This window comes from Podarcis muralis, chromosome 16 (genome assembly GCF_964188315.1).
Source record: "Podarcis muralis chromosome 16, rPodMur119.hap1.1, whole genome shotgun sequence".
NCBI classification, from domain to species: domain Eukaryota; kingdom Metazoa; phylum Chordata; class Lepidosauria; order Squamata; family Lacertidae; genus Podarcis; species Podarcis muralis.
Window position 1 is genome coordinate 37,302,119 of NC_135670.1, and position 24,188 is coordinate 37,326,306.

General features: G+C 46.6%; 1 protein-coding gene across 2 annotated transcripts in view; it reads right to left on the minus strand.

Moving 5' to 3' along the window:
• Positions 1-2,791: 2,791 nt before the first annotated feature.
• The window catches only part of MLXIP (MLX interacting protein), a 61,324-nt gene continuing 39,927 nt past the window's right edge, over positions 2,792-24,188 (minus strand). The window contains exons 9-17 of one of the 2 annotated variants that reach the window (XM_028710130.2): positions 22,993-23,650; positions 19,851-19,972; positions 19,543-19,732; positions 16,508-16,620; positions 15,484-15,585; positions 13,477-13,604; positions 11,579-11,702; positions 8,984-9,113; positions 2,792-7,280 (exon numbers count right to left, since the gene is read on the minus strand). In XM_028710130.2, coding sequence (XP_028565963.2) covers positions 7,165-7,280; positions 8,984-9,113; positions 11,579-11,702; positions 13,477-13,604; positions 15,484-15,585; positions 16,508-16,620; positions 19,543-19,732; positions 19,851-19,972; positions 22,993-23,650 — 1,683 coding nt within the window. In that variant the 3' untranslated portion in view covers positions 2,792-7,164. The remainder of the gene's footprint in view (positions 7,281-8,983; positions 9,114-11,578; positions 11,703-13,476; positions 13,605-15,483; positions 15,586-16,507; positions 16,621-19,542; positions 19,733-19,850; positions 19,973-22,992; positions 23,651-24,188) is intronic. The other variant, XM_028710131.2, reaches the window with a different exon arrangement.

Sequence of the window (24,188 nt, forward strand, 5' to 3'; positions counted from 1 at the left end):
GACTTTTCTGTGGGTTTCAGACATGTGCTTTACATATTTGTATGTGTTTGCTTGGTACATTTATGAACATCTATTTTATATATAGAAGACCTTAAAGTTCTCATAACAAGGGTAAATTTCAAAGTTACACACAGAAACCTGCTGGTCCTTAAAGTCCCTCAAAACTCTTGGTATTTTACTTCAGTTAGCACTAGCTCATTTGTTTTAAATTATTGTAAAGTGAGCCTTTAGGAGGGACGCGGGTGGTGCTGTGGGTTAAAGCCTCAGCACCTAGGACTTGCCGATCGAAAGGTCGGCGGTTCGAATCCCTGCGGCGGGGTGCGCTCCCGTCGTTTGGTCCCAGCGCCTGCCAACCTAGCAGTTCGAAAGCACCTTCGGGTGCAAGTAGATAAATAGGGACCGCTTACCAGCGGGAAGGTAAACGGCATTCCGTGTGCTGTGCTGGCTCGCCAGATGCAGCTTGTCACGCTGGCCATGTGACCCAGAAGTGTCTGCGGACAGCGCTGGTTCCCGGCCTATAGAGTGAGATGAGCGCACAACCCTAGAGTCTGGCAAGACTGGCCCGTACGGGCCCAGGGGTACCTTTACCTTTACCTTTAAGTAAGCCTTTACAATGTATCATCACTGTAATGAGCTGCGCAGCGTGGCTTTTTTCACTCCCCATTTATCTCGCTAGCAGATCTGCAGTCATCTGCAAGCATCCTACTCACGCACGCTCAAAATAAGTGTGACCTGCAGACCTGCAAATCTGAGAAAGCTTGATAGTGTTTTGATTGTTCCGATTCTTTGTTGCTTACAAAGAAGTTGATGCAGCAAGTTTCTCTTACGGAGGAAAGTGTGGTTGCCCGCAGATTCTTCCAAGCATAAATGTGATTTATCACAAAGAGGCACAAAACCACCTTGCAGAAACTTTTTTTAAAAAACAAAACTCCACGGCAGCAGAAGGGGGGGAAATGCACGCAATAATACTATAGCAGTGGCGTAGCGTGGGTTGTCAGCACCCGGGGCAAGGCAAGTAATTTGCGCCCCCTAACCCGTGGATTTGCGCCCCCTAACCCGTGGATTTGCGCCCAACCTGTGGATTTGCCCTAACCCCAGATGTTGCGCCTGGTGCAGCCAGCCCCCCCTGCACCCCCCACGCTATGCCACTGTACTATAGGACTGCTGGAACTGTTCAGTGGTACCTCGGGTTATTCATGACATAAATTCTTAAAAGAGAAGAGAGTCGTACTTTATGGGTTTCCCCCACCCTTTTCAATTAAGCCTTCCAAAAGAACTGGAAAAATTGTTGTTCATCTGTGTAAGGACATCAGAAGAATTCTGTTGGACTGGGCCCAACTAGTCCAGCCTCCTTTTCTCAAAGTGGACAACCAGAAGTCACTGGGAAGACTGCAAGCAGGACCTAAGCGGAGCAGTCCTCTCCTCACTTGTGTTTCCTAGCAACTGGCTTTCAGATGCATGACCCCTACTACAAAGCCATCGTTGTCCAGCAGTCATTGATAGCCTCATCTGTGAATTTGTCTAATCTCATTTTAAAGTCATCCAAACTGGTGGTGATTACTGCCTCCTGTGGGAGCAAGTACCGTAGTTTAACAATTTGCTGTGTGAAGGACTCTCTTATGTTTCTTGAATCCTCCCAAGATTCAGCTACACTGGATGTTCAGGAGTTCTAATACAGTGGTACCTCGGGTTACATACGCTTCAGGTTACATACGCTTCAGGTTACAGACTCCGCTAACCCAGAAATATTACTTCGAGTTAAGAACTTTGCTTCAGGATGAGAACAGAAATCGTGCAGTGGTGGCGCGGTAGCAGCAGGAGGCCCCATTAGCTAAAGGGGTGCTTCAGGTTAAGAACAGTTTCAGGTTAAGAATGGACCTCCGGAACGAATTAAGTACTTAACCCGAGGTACCACTGTACGTAAATGAAGAAAGTGGATCAAATGGTTGCAGCAGAGAGGAACTCTGGATGCATAGTTAGGGTGCATGCTCCAATCCCTAGAATTTGATGGGGGAGCAGTATCTGTTGGGATGTGAATGCTGTGACTGCACCTAAAAATATTTGCACCTACGAACAGTTAAGAAACCGTTGGTCACAAAATGCTTTACCTCTCCAGTGCTACAACTCTGAAGCCTCACAGCTTGGAGAACCGGGCTGTGGAAGCAACAAGATAGTGTGTTTTCATGGTGCTTGAGGTTGAAGAAGACGGATAGTGCATTACCTCCAGAAGTCAAGCGCTCTGCCCCGAGTCCTGGGGTTTTTTTAAGACCCCAGAAAAAGATTAGTTTTACACAAAAAAGCATGAGATGGGGGGTGGGGCTCATGTTATGCAGTGCAGACCTGTCTTCTCTTTGCAAAAATTTAAGCATCGAGCATTTTGTGGAACTTCTGCAAGACCTCGCCTTCAAAGAGGCTTGTCTCAGACTCAGCATTGTAAGATGCAACAGCCACAATATTGCATCTTAATGGCTTGGAGCTCTCAACACCACTGTGCAGCTCCCTAATCCTCTGGATGGGGCAGAGCACAAGTCTAAACCAGATGCATCACCACAGAGACTCTATTCCTCCACTGAAAACTGACACAATACAAGACACGCCATGGAATCCTAAAAAAGAGAGAATATTTATTTTGGTTGTAAAAAAGTGCAATTGCATTGTTGAAAGAGACCAACCCAAGAGGTTGCCACGGAGCACCATTTTCATGCAACAAAAAATATTTCACAAGGCTGAAAGGAGGGGCAGGTCTGAGATCCTCCCACAGCTCATTAAAAAGGAAAAGAAAGACAACCAATTAATTATAAAAGCCTTTATCTTTTGTAGTTGCAAAACAAGCAATTTTGCCCAGAACAATAATTGAGGAAATATACAATTATCTGTACTACTTGCAACCCCATTTATTAAGCAAAATGCAACTTTATGAGCATCATTCAGATTAAAACAAGTCCCAAAATATTCACAACCTTCCAAAGTACAATCGTATGGAAACTACCTCTCTGCAACGCTGGTACCTTTTCAAAGCCATACAGAATCTTGATGGCTCACCACCTGTCTGGCTGAGGAAAATGATGGTAGAGTTCAGAAGAAAAAGGTTCACCTGAGCAAAGGAAGGCAGTGTTAAGCATCTCTGGAGTGATACCCTTAGGAGACTAGATGCCAAGGAGAAAGGGTTCTTCAGCTCTTAAGGAGAAAGGGTTCTTCAGCTCACAAGTTCTCATCCCTGGTCCAAAAGGAAGTTTTTTCTCTGGTTCAGCTCATGAGGTGTGAAGACAGCTGTGATGAAACTACTAAACCAGCCTTCACGCAGCCTGGTGGCATTTATGCATTTTGGACCAACTACTCCCATCACCTCCAGCCACCATGACCAAAATTCAGTGGCAATGGGAGCTGTAACTCAAACATCTGGAGGGCACCATGTTGGGGAAGATGGTCTTAAAAGGAAAAGTATCCTTGCCAACCAAGCCAGCACTATTCATGCCACTGTATGCTAAGAGAAACAGCCAAACCTTGGGACACCCAAGGAGGCTCAGGCAGAACAAAACTGTGTGCATGTGTCTATTGCAAAGCTCTTTTCCACACAAAGAACTCTCACGAACCCAACTCCATCTTTGCACTGAAGGCAAGTACCTGAGAGCAGCTTCTGAAAAGCAAAGAGGCTGACCTCTTTATGGTTTGCAGAGTAAAGATGGTCAGTGCTCCTGGAAAAGGTGGATGTTCCGTTCCCAAGCTGAATGCTCTTGCGCAACTCAAGAGCAGAAGGTAAACTGAAAACATTTCAGCAAATGGGGAGTTTAAAAACCTCTCTTGTTTGCAGAGTGCCGCAACCTGAGGAGAGCAAGGGAATGACAACGGACAGCTCCTGAAACAGAGGAACACCTGCTGCTTTCAGAGCTGTTCAGGTGTTGGACAGGCATGAAGTCTCCTGTCCAGGTACCCACAAGAGTTCGTTCTCCTGCATCAGCCTCTTTCTCAGAGTCAGGAAGTGGCAACACTTGCAAATTCTGCTTGCTGAATGTGGTCAACAGAATTTGCAGAGGCCCTGAGCCAATAGGACGATTGGAGGCGGGTGGTGTGTGTGTGTTCCCCTGCATCAATCTTTGTTCACTAGGCCAGTTTCTGGATTTGGTTGCAGATCTTAGGAGGAGACGGCAGTGGATTTTCAAAGTATGTTTGAAGAAATGGGAGAGTAGAGGAACTTGGGACCACAAACAGAGACGGTTCTGAGCAACTGCCCGCCCCCCACTACAGCTTGAGGTTTCGTGTCTTGGGTTTTTTTGGCAAGAATCCTCTTCAAATACTGCTATGGCTGCCAACGTCTGAGAAAAACATTGAAGTAACAGAACTGGGTGAAAGGGAGCTCATAATTCTTTTCACACAACAGGTCAGCTAGTGGCCCAGAGTCTAATTCTGGCCCATGCCAGGAAGCTCCTGTCTATTTTATTAATTGTCAGGCTTGTATGAAATGATATCAGATAGTTCAGGAGCCTTCCTCATAATTCGGGGAAGGGAGAAAGGTGCTTGCTAGCTCTGCAGCCCCCTCCCTCCAATGCCACCAGAGCCAGCAGAAATCACCTTGTCAGCTGCTCTGCAGATGCTGGCAACTGATGCTCTACTCCAACATTAGCTGGAATTCTTGGCAGGTCACAGGACAAAACTGTTGCTACGTTTTTAGGTAGCCTGCAGTCATTCTGATGCAGAGAAAACCCAAATTCATTGAGCAGGTCGGTTTTAAAATACTCCTCAACAGATATTGCATTGTTATGTGCACGGCTGTGGCTTCAGGGACAAGGTCCACTGAACAGGATGCTGAGGGTAAGCTGACCCTCCAAAGGCAGCCCACACTGTGGAGAAAGCATGTATGGTACCAGTCCCTGTTACACCCAAGTAGGAGCTGGAGGGCTGAGAGAAGAAACCAGGAGTTGGGCAAGGAGCTGGGATAGCTCAGTCAGTAGAGCATGAGACTCGGGGTCAAGCCCAATGCTGGGCGAAAGATTCCTGCATTGCTGAGGGTTGGACTAGATGACCCTCGTGGTCTCTTCCAATTCTACGATTCTAATCTGGTCCCTCCTCCTGCAAATGTAGCTTACTGAGCGACAGCTATGGAGGACCAGTTCCAGGGAGGAGGAAGGTCCAAGGAGGTCCTGGATTATGCAGACCCCTGGTGAACTTTTAGATTTTAAAAATGCAGACTTTTAAAAAGCACTTCAGATATTATTATTATTATTTAAAAGTAGGGTGGAGCAAAATGCAAAGTGCAGAGACAACTGGGATAAGAAGAGTTGGGGAAGAAGAATGATTCACAGTATCAGGCCAGCCTCCTGCATAGCTGCATGGAGGTCTTCTGGAACAGATGACCAGACAGACAGACACCACTATTCTAAATTAAATGCAGCAAGCTGAAAAGGGCCTGAAAACAGGAAGCAGAATGGGATCTGTGCCAAATCTGCATTGTACATTCAGCAGCTATAAAATTCACAAATACTTATTAGTAGGGCTGCAGTGTTTAATCAATTAATGGGTAATATTAATCGATTAAAAAAAACCCATGCTTTTTGACAAGCGAAAAAATTGCAGCAGACTGACGTGCATCTGTAGCTTGTTATAAATTATAAAAACTGTGTATGACAAGCAGAATCTTAAGAGGCATTTCCTTTATACCCCACACCCCAAGCATACGTTCTTTCTAGATGTTGTCTGCATATGTCATCATCTTAGTAGAGGTAGAGGCAGGCTGTGGGACACATGTCCCCCCCCCCCCCCCAAAGCACAGCCTGCCTCTCAGGCGTAAATTCCCTCTGCTGGCCTTAAACCTTGGTTAATGTTAACCAGAGCCTGAAGTGATCTCCTGGTTAAGGAATATTATAGCTGAGCAGGGTGGTAGGAACTGAAGTGGCTTTTAAATGGCTAGAACATATCATGTTTCTAGGGACATATTTCCTAAAGTTAAAAAGACAGTTCACATCTCTCTGGTGGCACTAAGTCATTTGTGTTGGGTTTTCAGGGACAGGCTTGCGGCCTGGGGCAACCAAGAAGCCACTGAAGGTGACCAGGCAGGCAAGTTTTGTTTTGGAAGCCATTAGCATGCCATTAAGATGTGTGGGCAGGCAGGCTACTGAACTTTTTGCTGGTGGGCTAGTAACTTTTGTGAACCCCTTTGCAAGGCTAACACACAGCCTAGAGCTTAAACTAGTTGCACAGGAGTTAAAAGGTTTCTGTTTAAGAACAGAATGAGCAAAGCTTAAAGAAACACTCTCCTGTGAAAAGGGGACGGGCGTGTCAGCATATCTTGGCTTCCCAAAGGCTACAAAGCTAGAGCGGATTTCACATTAACAAAATACATCCTGCATTCTGGGTACAGTTGTGAAAATTTTTAAATTTTCACCTTTGGTTATGAATGTATTTCCCACCCCAGTCACCTGTTAAGGATCCAAAGGACTGCTTCTGATGCACCTGAACGTCTGCCAGGGTCCAATGGGAGACAAGCAAACACTATGCCCCTTTCCCCTTCCCAAAGCCATTTCAAAATCTGCAGGGGAAGAACGGGAGAAGAGCTGGTCTAGTCCAGCATCCTGTTCCCACCGTAGCCAACCAACATAGCTTAGCTCTGGTTCAAAGGCAGTTTGCCTTTTACTACGGCAGCAGGAAGGAACTTTATGCTCTGCTACCTGCCAATACGGGTCATGTGGGTGTATAAGTCTTAGCCAGTGAAGGCTGAAGCCAGAATCCCAAGTAGAAGGGAGACCAAAAGTCCAGTAACAAAATATAAAAGCAAGTTATATTTCACAAAGATGGAAATGCATTTCCCTTTTAACACATGGCCCCCTCCGTCGTCCTCTCCGAGCCATGATGCCTGAGGTCAAGTTGCAGAAAAACATCAGCACTGCATATATTTTCAGTATGTTGCATTGAAGGAGTGCTTCTATTGCTGGGTGCAGATATCTCACTCTGCGTAGTTACCTGAGTTGGCTTTCCCGTTTGACCAAACCCAAGCACAGCATTTAACAATTGTCCCCCTTGGCTCCCCACACCGCCACACATCTTTCTCGGCCAAGTGCCAAGGCCCCCCCCCCCATGTGCTGGAAGTTGAATCAACCACAAGGAGGTCTCTCTGGGCCTCGGTAAGGCTTGTGCGTCTGTCGCGGCTTGAGGTCACGCTGTTGCCTTTGGTTAGGTTTCTGTTTTGTTGAGCTTGCGCATTGCCTCGGTAGCTTGTTCTGGCAAGCGAGACGGGTCAGAGAGAATGGAGGTGGTTATGCTCAAGTGGCGAAGAGTGTTCAAAACCACTAAGGATGGGAAGAGAAGCAAAAGAAAGAAACCAAGATTATTTGCCAAAAGAAGTGATGTAAGCTCAAGGGTGCTTTGCAGTAAAATTCCAACAAAGACACAAGTGCACATACTAAGTGTGATCACAGCTGCATAAGAGAGATTCTTGCAACGGAACAAGTCTATCATAAAAGTACTATATTTTTCGCTCTATAAGACACACTTTTTCCCTCCTAAAAAGTAAGGGGAAATGTTGTGTGTGTCTTATGGAGCGAATGCAGGCTGCGCAGCTATCACAGAAGCCAGAACGGCAAGAGGGATTGTTGCTTTCGCTGCGCACCGATCCCTCTTGCTGTTCTGGCTTCTGGGATAGCCGCGCGAAGCCTCCTCACGGCAGCAGGAGGAATGTTCCCCCTGCCCTGAAGAGGTTTGTGTTGCTTTCGCAGAAGCCAGAACAGCAAGAGGGATCGCTGCGCAGCGAAAGAAGCGATCCCTCTTGCTGTTCTGGCTTCTGGGATTCAGAATATTTTTTTTCTTGTTTTCCTCCTCCAAAACCTAGGTGTGTCTTATGGTCTGGTGCGTCTTATAGAGTGAAAAATACAGTACCCAGCTTGGGCTGTAATGGACCCTAGTCTATTTTAAGCAACACAGAGGGTGTTGGACTCCAGTGAACTGTGTATCACTCAAAACTATTGTGGACTGGTGGTTTCCCGGTCTGGAAGGTGGGCTGTTCTCCCCGCAAAGGAGCAGCTGTGAAGTTTGGGGTTGTTGCTTGATACCAACTTATTCCTAGAAGAGCAAGTGGCTCAGTCCTCTCTAAGCTGCGCCATCTTCCACCTCACCCCACATCTATTTTCTTTCCAAATACGTTTTTGTACTTCTGCCAACATTGGAGTTCCTCCAAGCCTGATGATACCCTCCCTCTTCCTTAGTCTACATAAGGATCCACAGTCAAAGAATGAGCTTGCTTTTAGCACACGGGATCCTGCTGTTCCATGGGGCTTCCAGTTTGGTTAGTTTCAGTAATGTAGTAGGACCCATTGTTCCCCACCATTCAATGGGTCTCGGAATGTATACATTTTTGAAAAAAATCATGTCCATTATGGCTTTGTGCTAATGCTTCAAACTCATGTTTTTGCTCTCAAAAGCAATTTCCTCTTGACAACCAATTTGAGAGAAAATTTTGAATTCCTAGATATTTAGAATCATTTGACCACTATCTTGCTTTTAATCGCCTCAGATTTTGACCCAAAAAACCCAAAAAAACCCTGGGAAAACATGCTCTCCATTTGTCTGATCTCTTCTATCTCTCCCAACCACCACAGGGCAAAGAAGGAAGTAAAAAATTATCTCTGTTAGGATCTCTGAATCTGCAGTGTGTATAGAGAGGTTTGGGTACTGATTCATTGTGTTCGGATTAGTGAACTTTCACATACCAAATGTTCAGAAATCAGGACCTGAGTGGCTTATTTTTTTTTAAAGTGCAAACAGAAAAATCTCCCCCTAGTCCGGATGCTGCTAGACTAGGAACCCCCAGCTTCCCTGACCATCGGACGTGCTAATTTGGGCTGATGAAAGCCGTACTCCAAATCAGACTACACCAGACTGGCTGAGTTAACAGCCTTGACTGAGACTCTCCACTGATGTTTCAGCTGACACTATGATGCTCCAGGAGGGAATCTGTGATAAACACCCCCTTGGAAACTCCCAACTCCTTACTTACTTGGCCTCAGGACAGGCAGGGAGCAGTGCTGGTCTACCCACGCCAGTGCTGTCTGGTTCAACTCTTCTAAGCTGGTTGTAGAGACCATTCCGTTGAATGTTTCAAACAATGGGTTAATTATGATGCTGAACTGCACAGCAATGTGAGTTAAGGGGAAAGTAAATACACACTCACATTTTTGCAACAGGAAAGCACAACAGGGACTGTTCTAGAATTCATCGTGCATCTGGCTGAGGGCAGTTATGGCAGCTAAGTCTTGACAAAGGAAACACATTGCTTAAAATGGGGCACTGTGTGATCTGCTTTAGAAATCCCTAATGCTCATGTGCTTTCAGAACTCTGTCCAGAACCATGAGGACTAGGATAATGCTCTTTAACAAAAATTAAAATTCTGGGGTTCTTTGGAAGCCACTAACTTTTCCATTAGAGGCCTGCTCCACTTCCTCACTTGCTTTCAAAAGGCCTTCATGCCATGCAGAATTGACTCATCTGAATGCCTTTTTTATCTTTGTTATGAATGGTGGCTAATCAAATAAAACTGCTACACTACACATGGAATTCACGGCTATCAGATGTGCTGTCAGCTACTGGTGGCTTTTGAATGGGGTTGAGCAAGGTGATGGGCAGATCAGTCAACAGCGAATAAAAGCCACGGGGCAGCTGAATGGAACCTGGATGCTCAGAGGCCTGATAATTCAGAGCACCAGGCACAGGGGACAAGCCAGGGAGGAAGGCTGGCAGGGTCAGTGCCTGAATGAAGTGAAGAGTTCGCTGCCTCCTGCCAAAATGGGATGCTGGGCTGATGGTTCAACCCTGTATGGCACTTCTTGCACAGTCCACTACTTTGTAGTGGGGCACCCCAAGATGGGAAATGCAACACAATGAGGCTTGGCTGATGCTTACAGCAAGAGCTTTTGGATACGAGGCAAACACCCTTTTATTCTCCCAGGCCTTTTAGAACTATGCTATTTGTCCACAGAATGGATTGTTTCTACTGGACTTTAAACTCTGTAATTGATACCTTGTGCTGGTTTGGGGTCAGGAAATTGAACTGCTCATTTCAATTTATGTTTTAACGTTTGTACTTTTAACATTTTTGAACTTGGTACAAACCACCCATAGGACTCTGTTGACTGGGCAATCAACAAATGCTCTAAGCCAGGCATGGCCAAACTTGGCCCTCCAGATGTTTTGGAACTACAATTCCCATCATCCCTGACCACTGGTCCTGTTAGCTAGAGATGATGGGAGTTGTAGTCCCAAAACATCTGGAGGGCCAAGTTTGGCCATGCCTGCTCTAAGCAAATAAATAAGAGATTACCCATCAGTTAACTTTCTAGCCATGTTTGATGCTGATGTCTCTGCAGCTGTGGCTGGACCCATCTAACTGGTAGAAGCAGGAGCTGCTTGGGAAGCTGTAAGTCAAGAAGCAGCAAGTGGGGACAGCAATATTAGTTTCAGGCCAGTCCTGTACGTAGCTATGTTCAAGGCTCAGGCACAAACAAGGTCTTGAAATAGAAAGGAAAGGAAAGGAAAGGAAAGGAAAGGAAAGGAAAGGAAAGGAAAGGAAAGGAAAGGAAAGGAAAGGAAAGGAAAGGAAAGGAAAGGAAAGGAAAGGAAAGGAAAGGAAAGGAAAGGAAAGGAAAGGAAAGGAAAGGAAAGAAAAGAAAAGAAAAGAAAAGAAAAGAAAAGAAAAGAAAAGAAAAGAAAAGAAAAGAAAAGAAAAGAAAAGAAAAGAAAAGAAAAGAAAAGAAAAGAAAAGAAAAGAAAAGAAAAGAAAAGAAAAGATCTTGAAATAGAAAGAAAAGAAAAATGCTCCCTTCCTGCCAGAGCCTTCCTGTCTGATATACATCACAGGAAATGAGAAGTTTTAATCTTAAACTGAAGCCTGGAGAACCCCCTCCCATCTCTCCACTATGTCAAAGCATCAAGGCTTCCGATGAGTTGTCTCTCCCATTGACTCAACAAAATCCTCCTGGGCTTTTAAGGGAGTTCAAAACCTAGAGAGCGCAACACATCCTGCTTGCCAAAGTGGTTTCTGGATGACATGTTGCTTTCATTTTCAGGATGGGTGACCCCTTGCCCCGAAAGATACCGGCCTACTGCTGTTTCCATTAAAAAGAACCCCAGCAACCTATAAGTCACTTTTGAAAGTAGGAAATGCTGGCAAGGCAGAAGGCAGGTTCACATGACCCTTAGGCTTGGGTGGATTTAAGGGACAATCTAGTGGCACGCCTTGACTGCTAAAATTAAGCTATAAATCTGCATCCTGAAGCAAGTGGCCTTTATCGCTAACTATGCACAAGACGTTGGTGCCAACAGCTGGCTGCCCGGGAAGCTCAATGGCCCCTGGCTTGATGCAACAAAGCAGTTCTAAGGGCTCTTATGTCATGCTAAGATTCTGCTCTTAATTCTGTAGCAGATCACATGCTTTGCATGCAGAAGGGCCCAGGTCCCAGTGGCTGCAGCTGAAGCCTTTAAAAGACACCCTCAAGGAGCTGCCTGTCTGAGTAGATAGTGCTGAGATCAGTGAACTGAGATCAGGGTCTGACCAACAATGGCAGGCGCTCATTTGCATGCATGGGAAAAGGATACGATCCAGAACTTCCAATTCTGCAGGGTCCTGCTCCTGACGTATTCCTCAAACATGCTCCGCATCTGATCAAACCTGTGCCGTGTGATGGGAACACCCGTAGCCGGAAGCTGCTGCTGACAAGAACTGAAGAATAAAAAGAGAAAACTATGAAACGCTACCCTCCACTGTTAGGTCTGGGGGCTTCCAGGCTGGTGTTTATTGTGGGGTCTGTGCTGCTCATGCACACAAATTTTTCTGCAGTGCTCACACAACACTGCCAGCCCATATCCCCCCATCCCCTTAATCTAAACTTATTCTTTCCATAAAAAATTCAATAGGCTTAAAAAGTCTGCAGCCAATGACCCATTTGTGGTAGTTAAGTCCCCACCTGGAAGTACCAATTGAAAGTAAAATATAAAACCAATGATCAGATAGGACTAAATAGCAAGAGATTGCTTTGTTCTGTTTTTCACCTGATCCAAACGAGGCCTTTTCAGGGGTGGCTCCTTGCTTACAGAAAATTTTCCCTTTTCAGCCATCAGAAGACCCTGCTTTTCTTCTCTGGGCTCAGAATGATTCTAACATTTTTACTGCTGTTGAGTATTATATACAGTCATGCCTCGGGTTGAGGCAACCCAGAAGTAACGGAGCGCGTTACTTCTAGGTTTCGCCGCTCGCACATGCGCAAACGCTCAAAATGACGTCATGCGCAGAAGTGGCGAAAAGCGACGCGTGCGTGCGCAGACGTTCCGTCGCTAGTTACGTTTGCTTCTGGATGCGAACGGGGCTCCGGAAGGGATCCTGTTCGCATCCCGAGGTACCACTTTAATCAGATCAGTTTTAACAGTGATTGTGCCTATGCTGGTGGGTTTGAGGTGGCTCTGAGTATTGTGACTGGGACAACCCAGCCAGAAGAGTGGGGTATAAATAAAAATTAGTAGTAGTAGTAGTAGTAGTGGTGTGGTGATTTCTTTCAACAGCTTTATTCAATTGTTTGAAAACACTTTCAGGATCCTTTCTGGGCAAATGCCCATCCCAAGTGGCTTGCAGACAAAATAAAAGATAAAAATCGGACAAAATTTAGAACCCTTGACATAAAATTACAGAACTGGAGAGAACATTAGTTGAGCCAGACAGTTACCCAGCTAACAAACACCACCCCTGCAAGGTCTGTTGAAAAAGATCAGTCTTCAGAGTATTCCGAATGCCTGCAATGTAGGAATTTGGCAGATTCCCAATGGGAGGGAGTTCCATAGCCATGAGGCCCCCGGAGAAGGACCCCTCCCTCGTGGACACCCACCTCGCCAACCTGGAGGTGGGTGGAAGAAGAAGAAGAAGAGTTTAGATTTGATATCCCGCCTTTATATCCCTTTAAGGAGTCTCAAAGCGGCTAACATTCTCCTTTCCCTTCCTCCCCCACAACAAACACTCTGTGAGGTGAGTGGGGCTGAGAGACTTCAGAGAAGTGTGACTGGCCCAAGGTCACCCAGCAGCTGCATGTGGAGGAGCGAAGACGCGAACCCGGTTCACCAGATTACGAGACTACCGCTCTTAACCACTACACCACACTGGCTCCCGAGCAGGCACCAGGCTGGGGAAGGCCAATGCAGCTGGAAACAGTTGCTGCGACAGAGAAAAGGCTTTTGGGTTGACCCAGCAGGTGGTATTACTTGAAGACAGAAGAAAGTGCTGCTACCCCTAACACCCAGTCCATGCTTGTGTACCAGACAGCATTTACTGGGGTGTGCACTGGGACCAGTTAAGTTTCTGCAGAAACACAGCTGTGGGAATTCACTTCCTGAACCCCTCGTTTAGTAGTATTCTGACATCCTTTTGTGCCTATACTGGCCCTGATGGGAATGGTCCCTGTCTCTGGTAGAAAGGGAAAGAGAGAGCCCCTAAGGCTTTCAACCCTCACATGATGGCAGCATTCAGATCCTCAATCTCTTCCCGGAGGCGCTTGGCTTCTTCTTGCATCTGGGATCTCTCCTGTTGAAGCTTCGCGATATATTCCACCGTCTTCTGGAGTGTGAGGGCATGGCTGATCTGCAGCAGATACAAAAAGGCGCCCATTGTGAGTGAGCTCAGCAAACTTGAGAGTCAATGCAGTGAGGAGGGCAGAGTGTCAGTTCAAACCTGCACTCAACCAGGCAGCTCCCTAACCTTGAGTCATTCCGTCAGTTGCCCTCTTGGCCTGGCTTAAACCTCACAGGGTTGTTTTGTGGATAAAGGTGTGGGGAGAGAACTATGTTTACTGTGCCCTAAGGCTGTGTGCCTTCAAAAGTTCAAGGAAAAGGAAGGAGGACAAGAAACCACTGGTGTGTGCCCATTTGTGTGTGTGCGCGCACACACGCACACACAGCCATTTCTATGCCATGATTCTGTGGGAGTGCAGGAAACTTGAAGCCTGTAGAAATGGGAGCAGATTTCAGCATCCTGAGAAGCATGTAAGAAAAGCCTGCTGGATCAGGCCAATAGCCCATCTAGTCTAGCAACCTGTTCTCAGTCGCCAACCAGATGCCTGAGGGAGACCCTCTAGGTAAAGGTAACCCTGACCGTTAAGTCCAGTTGCAGATGACTCTGGGGTTGTGGCGCTCATCTCGCTTTACTGGCCGAGGGAGCCCGCATACAGCTTCTGGGTCATGTGGCCAGCATGACTAAGCCACTTTTGGCAAACCAGAGCAGCACACGGAAATGCCGTTTACCTTCCCGCCGGAGTGGTACCTATTTATCTACTTGCACTTTGACGTGCTTTCGAACTGCTAGGTTGGCAGGAGCTGGGACTGAACAACGGGAGCTCACCCCGTCCTAGGGATTCGAACCGCCGACCTTCTGATCAGCAAGCCCTAGGCTCTGTGGTTTAGACCACAGCGCCACCTGCATCCCGGTCTAATCTAGCAACCTGTTCTCAGTCGCCAACCAGATGCCTGAGGGAGACCCTCTAGCAGAACAAAAACTCTCTCCCCCACACCCCCGTTTCCAGCAACTGGTACGCCAACTGTGAAGGCAGAGCACAGCCATAATGGCCAGAAGCCATTGAAAGCATTCTCCTCCATGAATCTGTTGAATCCTCTTTTAAAGCTATCCTTGTTTCAGCAACCACGGTCTCCAGTGGGAGAGAGTTCCACAATTTAACGCTATGCTGCGTGAAGAAGTACTTTTATCAACAGCTTTCATTGGCAATACAAAACAAGCTTCTAGCCCTCACAGATGTAAATATATGATTCAAAGTGTGTAGGCCATGGCTGTTCAAATCACAGAAGCTAAAGGTAAAAGGTAAAGGTACCCCTGCCCGTTCGGGCCAGTCTTGCCAGACTCTAGGGTTGTGCGCTCATCTCACTCTAGAGGCCGGGAGCCAGCGCTGTCCGCAGACACTTCCGGGTCACGTGGCCAGCGTGACAAAGCTGCATCTGGCGAGCCAGCGCAGCACACGGAAACGCCGTTTACCTTCCTGCCAGTAAGCGGTCCCTATTTATCTACTTGCACCCGGGGGTGCTTTCAAACTGCTAGGTTGGCAGGTGCTGGGACCAAACGACGGGAGCGCACCCCGCCGCAGGGATTCGAACCGCCGACCATGCGATCGGCAAGTCCTAGGCGCTGAAGTTTTACCCACAGCGCCACCCGCGTCCTGAAAGAAGCTAAAGGAGTGAGCCAGAATAAGATAACCAAGTGGTTAGGGCAGGGCTCCAGTTGCCTGAACAGCTCCTGCTCTTGTGACTAGCCAAACCAAAATAAATTACACTAATTAACCAAACTGGAAGAACATATGAAGACAAAAATCACTCCCATCCCAAATGATGCTGAATTTATACAGGTTGCCAGACTGTGTAAGTTTATACAGAACTTCACGATTCGGTGGATGCTGCCAGCAGTAGTAGGTGAGAGAGATGGAGCAGGAGATGGAGGATCCCGGCACACAGCTTACCGATTTTGAGTTTGCTGACACCAAGCTGTTCAGGGTGCTAAAGCCGATCTTGATATTGAACCTTCGCTTCTGTTCTGCTGAAATATGCTTCATCCTGCGACTCTGTACCAAGTAGAAATGTGGCTCTTTTAGTTGCTTCCATAGATGCTGCCTTACTTTCACCATCAACCTCTACAGCGGAGCTTTGCCACAATGCCAAGAAGGGCCCTTTCCCAATGCCAACGCCAACTTCTTGGCACACCAAGGTTAATAAAAGACCAGAGACCAGCAGCTGTGAACAAGCCAAGGAGCAGCCAGGCCACAGAAAAAGGTTGGTTAGGAAGGTTCAGATTTCGCTGGACTCCATGACAACCAGGGCGAAGACTCCAAAGCAGCCCTGTTATCCTTTTGGCTCAAGGCAGCCTTTGCCAACCTGGTGCCCTCCAGATCTTTTACACTACAGCACCCCTTAGACTGTGCTGGATGGCGCTGATGGGAGCTGCAGTTCAAAACAACTGGAGGGCACCAGGTTGGCAAAGGCTGCCTTAATGTAAATAAGACCAGGGATGTGTAAGAAAAATAAACCTTTCCCTCCACTTCCTCTGCAATCTTCATTGTACAGTGGTACCTCGGGTTACATACACTTCAGGTTACATATGCTTCAGGTTACAGACTCCACTAACCCAGAAACAGTACCTCGGGTTAAGAACTTTGCTTCAGGATGAGAACAGAAATTGTGCTCCGGCGGCGCAGTGGCAGCAGGAGGCCCCATTAGCTAAAGTGGTCTTCAGGTTAAGAACAGTTTCAGGTTAAGAACGGACCACTGGAAGGAATTAAGTACTTAACCCGAGGTACCACTGTACTTTTATTTCTATACTGTAAGCTCCTTGAGGCAATGACCTGCCCTCATTCTTTGTAATATAATCCTATTACTATATAAGCAACCATCTTTCAACCTATACCAGGTTATCACATGCAGAACAGTGGGTTCCTCCAGGCCATTAATGCTGTGAATAAAGGAACCACAAAAGGCCAAACCACCAACCTTAAAAGCAGTCATCTGAGGATCAGTTGCAGTTTTCCCTGAGCAGCTGTTCTGTGGGGACTGAGGGCTGGCACTGAGGTCCGAAGGGCATGGTGAGGCCTGACATTCTCGGCCTTTGAAAGAGAGGGGGGGAGACAACCCACAATCAGTCCAAGGGAATTCCTGACAACAGATTAAATGATCAAGCAGCAACCTCTCTAGGGATTTTTTTTGATACTCTGAAGAGCATTCTTAAAAAAAAAAATTAATCTATTTTGTTTAAAATATTTTTATACCACCTTTCAAAGCAAAAGCCGTCTCAAGGTGGACAAGGAATAAAACCGTTAACACAAAATATACAGATGCAAGTGCTATCAACTAAAGGAGCAGCAGCGCTAAAATACCATTTCAATGCAATGGTCTGGTTCAGACATAATGCTAAAGTGAAGTTAATGTTAACCATAGTTTCAGATGAGGTACCTGGTAGACAAACGCTTAACCCTTGGTTTATTACATCGCAGTTAAAAATACCAGCCAGCTCTTGAGAGTGGTTTGAATTTGTTGCTGCTCTTTACTCTGTAGCTTTTGTGTTGGTGAAGACTTTTTAACCAGAGTTAAGAAGAAGGACCACATTCTCACATAATCCTACAACGTCAATTAAGGTTTATGAACCAACTACAAACCTTGGTTATGAGCAACCTTTAACCTGGGCTGGGTTCACACATTATGCTAAAACAGTCTGATAAGCCATGCTCTTGCATTATGTGTGAACCAGGCCAATCTGGGGCTCCTTGGAATGTCTTCATTATTTTTTTCTCTGTGTCAGTAATAATGAAGAAGTTTCCTCTAAAAAGGACACAATAGCTGTCCTTTCCTCTGCCAGTGCACAACTCTCCCTCCCCATCTCTCTTCTCCCCCAACCTTAAACTGTCCACAACATCAATGTCTCACATTGAATATAACTACCGTATTTTTCGCTCTATAAGACGCACCAGACCACAAAACACACCTAGTTTTTGGAGGAGGAAAACAAGAAAAAAAATATTCTGAATCTCAGAAGCCAGAACAGCAAGAAGGATCGCTACACAGTGAAAGCAGCAATCCCTCTTGCTGTTCTGGCTTCTGGGATAGCTGTGCAGCCTGCATTCGCTCCATAAGACGCACACACATTTCCCCTTACTTTTTAGGAGGGAAAAAGTGAGTCTTATAGAGCAAAAAATACGGTAATCTGTAGAAAGGACTTTGTGATCTGAAAACAGAGATGATGTACTTTTGAAACTCAAGAAAATCTTTAATAAAAGCAATAAAAAGGCAATGCGTGACTGCTGAATGTGATCTAGGCACATTCTTAGCTGACTCAGAGCAGAGGGAGATTTCACTAAGCTTGCACAGAATGAACATGAGCCTGAGAACATATCCAAGAATCCTCTGTCATTTTTCAGGAGCCCAAAGTGGATGCACAGGGGATAAATGATGCAGCAGAGTTTCCCTAAGACAGAAAGCTTGAAAGCCACTTGTTCTACAGCAGCCATGTCACTTTATTTTTATTCACCAGCAGGCAGCCTGTGAGCTACAGCAGTTCCTTTCCTCTGCTCCCCATTCTCTGTTGTCCTGAGACCCCAGTCCTGGCAAGCAAGCTCTTTTAGAATACTGAGCATCTACACATGCTTGCACGCGCATAGTGTCCTACTAGAACTCAAGAAACAAACCAAAGTCCAACAAAGTACATGCTGTTCACACAGAAAAGTTCCACGTTCTGTCCCTGCAGTCTCCAAGCAAAGGAATCTCTGGGAAAGGTTGCTCTCTGTCCCAGATCCTGTGTAAGGCTGCTACCAATCAGAACAGCAGACAATGCCTGGCATAAGGCAGTTTCATACAGTAATGACTGCTGGGTCTGGGGTGGTCCTAGCAGTCAGAAGGAACATGTGTGAGAGGGAGATCTGGCCTGCCTAACGATTTATACACTTATCCAGACATTGATATCACCAAGAGCAGCTTCACGGCACTTCCCCCAGTTTGGTTAGCTGGGCCCTGACACTACCATTCAGGCTCCAGTCAAAACATTTGAGCTTATCTAGATATTTTAAAAGATTTTGCCAATTTAGCCAAAGTTAAGTCTACTTAAAAGTGTTTTCGTGTTATGGCTATTTGTTTTCTTTATCTATTTATCTATTACAGTCATACCTTGGGATAAATACGCTTCAGGGTAAGTATTTTCGGGTTGCGCTCCACGGCGGCCCGGAAGTAATGGAGCACGTTACTTCCGGGTTTCACCGCTCATGCATGCGCAGATGGTCAAAATGACGTCACGCGCATGCGCGAAAGTGGCAAAACGCGACCCGCGCACACGCGCAGTCGTGTCTTACATTCTGTTCAGGATGAGAACGGGGCTCTGGAACGGATCCTGTTCGCATCCTGAGGTACCACTGTATTTTAAGGACCTTTTAAATCCACCCTTCATCAGTTGTTGCTGGGGTGGATTACGTGTTTTAAAACAATTTAGAAAAAACAGTCCAACCAAAATAAGACTAGACCATAATCTAAATTAAATATAGAATAAAAATTCCTTCACACCAATTCCAGCAGGGGATTTAATACATGGCTATGCACTCTACTATGTAATGTAATGGGCCGTATTTATTTCAGAATGTTTTAAATAAATACACAAATATGTAACTCTTTCCACCCATCATTCGTAAGTTGATTTCTGCAATTGCCTTGTGGGATATCCATCACTTCATGCTTTTCAGATCAGTGCCTGCAGAAGAACCATTTCAACAGATGGACACACCTTGAGGAGCAAAGCTCCCCACCACACACTGTGGCTTGAGGGCCTCTCTCTGTCTGACATGGGGCCCTCATGAGTGAAACAGAGCGTTGCTGCAGGAAGAGTCCAGTGCTGAAAACAGAGGCTGCAGAGCAGGCCCTCAAGTTTCCCTGGAGCTGATCAAGCGCCCTCTGAATCTTTGCAGATGCCCATGCCCAAATCCTCTTGATGCACATTTGAATGCAGCAAGGGATGCTTCCGTTCCAGGATTTGCATTTCTTCAACTTACTGGGTGAAGGCGAGGGGACCTGTGAGCAGGTCTTGTGGGAAGGGGCCTGCTCGCCTTTCACCAGCACCTCCTGGATTGCACTGGAAGAAAAAAGATGCGGAACAGCAGCTTGGACTGGCTGGGGGCTTGGAGACTGCTGGCCTGGGCTGCTGAGCAGAATACCGCTGTGGAATTCTGTTGCTCTGGGTGCCTGGGAACAAAATGCAGAGAGAAAAACGCAAGGCATGTCTTGTAGGTTGGCACCTCCCAGCACCAGATGCCCTGCCTTCCCCCATTCCCTGCCCCGAGACAGACATTGTGCTTCTTACTCTGGCCATTCCAGAAGGTGCAATTACAACATTGGGCTGAGACATCCTTGGGGCCCAAACCCCTTCTCTTTTCAATGGCGCTGGAGTTACAATCACAGCTCTGGACTGTCCCTGAAAGGCAGCTGAAAAACACAGCAGAAGGAGGAACCAGGAGAGGAAGAACAAGAGCACCACAACCTAGGGAAGGAGCATCCTTGCACTGTTTTAAGTATGACATTATTCTTATGTTTTCAACATGTCCACACATAAGCTTATCCCAGGCTACTAGTGAAAAATTGTGGTTGTGGAATTAGAACAGACCTGTTGAAATCAATGAGACTATATTCCACCTACTCTAATAGTCCACCTACTCCACGAGGAAGTATTGATCTAACCCAATGATTTTCGCCTCCTGTGCTTCGCCACTGTCATGCTGATTTTTGCCACTGTCCTTCAGAACATGGAGAGATGGAAATGCAAATAACTGGATTACAGTCCATGGCATGGCATGGTACGCTTGATATATGGGCCAGTTCATTTTGTGACACATGTGGTCCAATCCAGTTCAAGTGTATATAGACATAATGTGAGTAGTAACCCCGCTGTGGGTCAGCACTCATCATTTTTTGGTCACATGTACAACCTTAAGAACTGAGCTCAGGAGCAAATGGTTATTTCCATTTCTAGCAGACTTTGGCTGCACATGTCTGCCCTTGGCCAGGATTCAGCTCTGGCTCCTAGTGCTGATTGACTAGATTCTGTGACAATCACAAACTACCACCTCAGTGGTATTTTTTAAAAGAATGACAGATTTTTAAAAAGTTCCAGCTATTTAATGAGGAGAAATGGAACAAGGAAAGAGATATAAAGAAACAGGAAAAGAAATGCTGGAGCCAGATAATTATGACACAGTTGATTAAATTAGTGTCACAGGAATAGGGTGGGTCTTAAAAACACACTCAGTTGTCAAAGGCCAAGGTAAAGACTATCTCACCCCTTATATACCCAATCAATCACTGCATTCTGCAGGTGAAGGCCTCCTGCAGATGTCAGGAATTCCCTCGCTTAGAATATTAGACCAACACTGTCTCAGTTGTCTTTTTGGCGCCCAGTGAAGACTTTCATCTTCCAACAAGCCTTTTAAGTTGAAATTTTCCCCAGTCTGCATCTGCACTGGAATTGTTTTAGTATGTTTGTCACTTACTACCCTGGGCTTCTTTGGGAGAAAGGGTGGGAAATCGATTAACAAACAAATCAATAACAAAGAGGAGCATCTTCAGCACACATCAGAAACCATACAGTATAACCAAGGAGCGGCCACAGGGAGTGCCCTCTTATGGGCTGCTTGCATGAACTTCTGAGGGTGGTAGAACTACCAAGAGGATTTCCCTCTGCTGATCTTAACACCTGAGAAGGTTTTAAAGGAGAGAGTTGGTCTTTCAGGTATTGGGGGCCTATGTGTGTAATTTAGACAAGTAAAGGTGTGTGTGGGTATGAAAGGAGAGCTCATCCCACAGCAGGGCGGGAGGGAAGCTCTGGTTCCTAATTGTACCTATTCCTGACTGCAAGATCTGAACACAGGCTTAAGTATTTATTTATGTGAGGCATGGGGACCACAGACTAAGAACATGGGGTAGGTTTGCCATTTTGCCACAATGGTGCTCTATGGAAATCCCAACACAATGCATCTATCCCCAAATGCACCCGTTTGGAAACTAAAGCCATTACTGAAGTATCAAAACCATCACACTTCTCTAGGATAGTTGCAGTGACACTCTACATGGAAAACAAAATAGCAAATGAGTGTTTGAACCGATACGTCAGTCTTACTTATCTACTGCTTTAAAGTATGCACTTTAACATTGTGAAATCTCTGTTATTCTCAATTATCCAAAACAGTCTTTTAAAATAATACAAAGGCCTCTGCGGAGCCAGCTGGAGGACACTGCCCTGAGCAAGTTCGACTAATGTGGCCCCTTAGCATACGGCAGCCTGGTGACACCAGGCACCCACGTCTATATGGCAAAAGGAGGTTTCATAAAGGCAGCTTCTGAAGATAGCCATGCCTCATGTTATCAGAGTTACAGCCCCACACTTCTTGCAGACAGCAAGAAATTGGCGAAACTTGGCCATTTTAAGAAAAATAACAAAATTGGACTATAAAATATTTATTTTTAAAAATGACTTGCTTTACTCTTCCTGCATGATTGTGTTTACTCTTTGTTCCTTCTTCATGAACAATCTTACATAGAAGCCAGCAAAATGCATTTTTGTGGGGAGGGGGTTATGTCCCATCCCAAGTGGCTGGGCTCAGCTACTCAAGGCCTCAAGCAGAGCCTGGTGGCAGCCTACAGCTCAGCAGAAAAGTGGCCTCCCTGCTCAAGGGCCCTCACTACTCTGTCTCTTGGCATTACAGTGGTACCTCGGGTTACAGACTCCGCTAACCCAGAAATAGTACATTGGGTTAAGAACTTTGCTTCAGGATGAGAACAGAAATCGTGTGGCGGCAGTGGAAGGCCCCATTAGCTAAAGTGGTACCTCAGGTTAAGAACAGTTTCAGGTTAAGAACGGACCTCCAGAACGAATTAAGTTCTTAACCCGAGGTACCACTGTAGTTGCCCTACTGTTATTTTTCTCCACGCCTGATGCCACGCTGTTAGTTTATAAACCTGGAACAGGAGCCAAAGTTCCATGTGACTAGTTGCACATGGCCAAGGAGGCTTTGTGTGTCCTGAGCAGTGAATTACCACCCCATAACGTTGTGGGGAGTTTCATAAACAGTTTGCGATATGGAAGGGAGGGAGATGCCTCTGAAGAGTGGGTTCTTCCTGTGGGATTCCTGTGGGATTCCTGGAGGCAACTGACTGACCTATCTATATATGACTTTTTCATCTTTACCAAGGTCTGCTATTTAAAAGTCAAACATCCCACTGTCTCCACACAGGCCCTTTTGCACTCACCTAAAACAGTATGCTGAGTATCTGAGCAATATTTTTCAGGGTGAAGGTTTGTCCCCAGACTTGCAGGGTGTCTGACACACACAGACAGACAGACTGGCAAGCACCCAAACACCGTAACCCTTGTTTGCAGACAGATTGGCAGCACTCATGATGCCTGACTGCACCTGGCCCCAACCCAAGGGGGCATTTCCAGGACCACTCACCTGGGGCAATGAAGGCATCTTTCAAGACCAAGGAGACGGTTTCCGGCTTTCGACCAGGCACTATCTTTTGCAGCTTCTTGGACCTCGTCCCGCCACTGGCCACTGGGAGCGCGAAGGTGGGACGTGGCTGCAGCAGAGGCTGTCTTTGTGCCACGGCAGTCTGGAGGGTCAGGCTGCAAGGCACTCCTCCCCCTGGCTGCTGGGTTGCCAGGAGGCCAGCCTGGCTCTGGCTGAAGGTGGTGGCTGGGACATTGTGCGTCGGAGTGGCTGAGGCTGTGTGAGTGATCACTGAAGACTTGAGCCCAAACTTTGGGACCTCTGAAGCAGCAAACATGGACCCCTGGGAAGCCATGCCGGCATTCAGAGGCAGCGCAGTCTGCTGCGGCAACGTCTGAGGCAGCACGCCTGGCTGAAGGAGCGGCACCAGAGCCGGGAATGGAGACAGGAACTGTGGCTGGCTGCTCAGAGGGGGTTCAGAATTGAAGCTGGAGGGCTGCAGGAAGGAGTCCGCCCCACTCCTCAGGCCAAGGCACTGGTCGGCACCAACGTCCGTTGCAGAGGGAATGATAGGGGCAGGAACTGGGGTGGTGACGAGCCCTTCGCTGAGGTTCACTGGGGGAAGCGTGTTGGGCAAAGAACCCGAAGAGAGGTCGGATGTCTGAAAAAGAGAGGGAAGAGGCACATTAAATGTGGCCAGATACCAGGTGGGATGTAATATATTTCTAAACTGGTAAGTATTGGGGGAGAGAAATAGGACCCAGATCGGACTCCACTGTTGGCATTACCCACCATCACAAGTAATTCTTACCAAGGTTACATGCTCTTCCCTGCTCCATTAGTAGCTATTAAGATAAAACCATGTTAGTTATTACAGCCTGCCTGCTGGAGTGAATAGAGCAGAGATAGCCAAACTGTTGCCCATCAGATGCTGTTGGACTACAATTCCCAGCAGCCTTAATCAGAATTAGAAAAGGTAAAGGATGATGGGACTTGTAGTCCAGCAACACCTAAAGGGCACCCATTTGCATTACGTCAGTTACCCAGCCTTCGACTGGGGAGATCTGGGTTCAAGTCCCCCTGCTTTATATGGAAACTTGTTTGGTGACCCTGGGACACTTGATCTCTTGGCCTAGCCTACCTCACAAGATTGCTGGGTAGATAGAATGTGAGGAATGAAAGAAGGGCAGAACAAAACT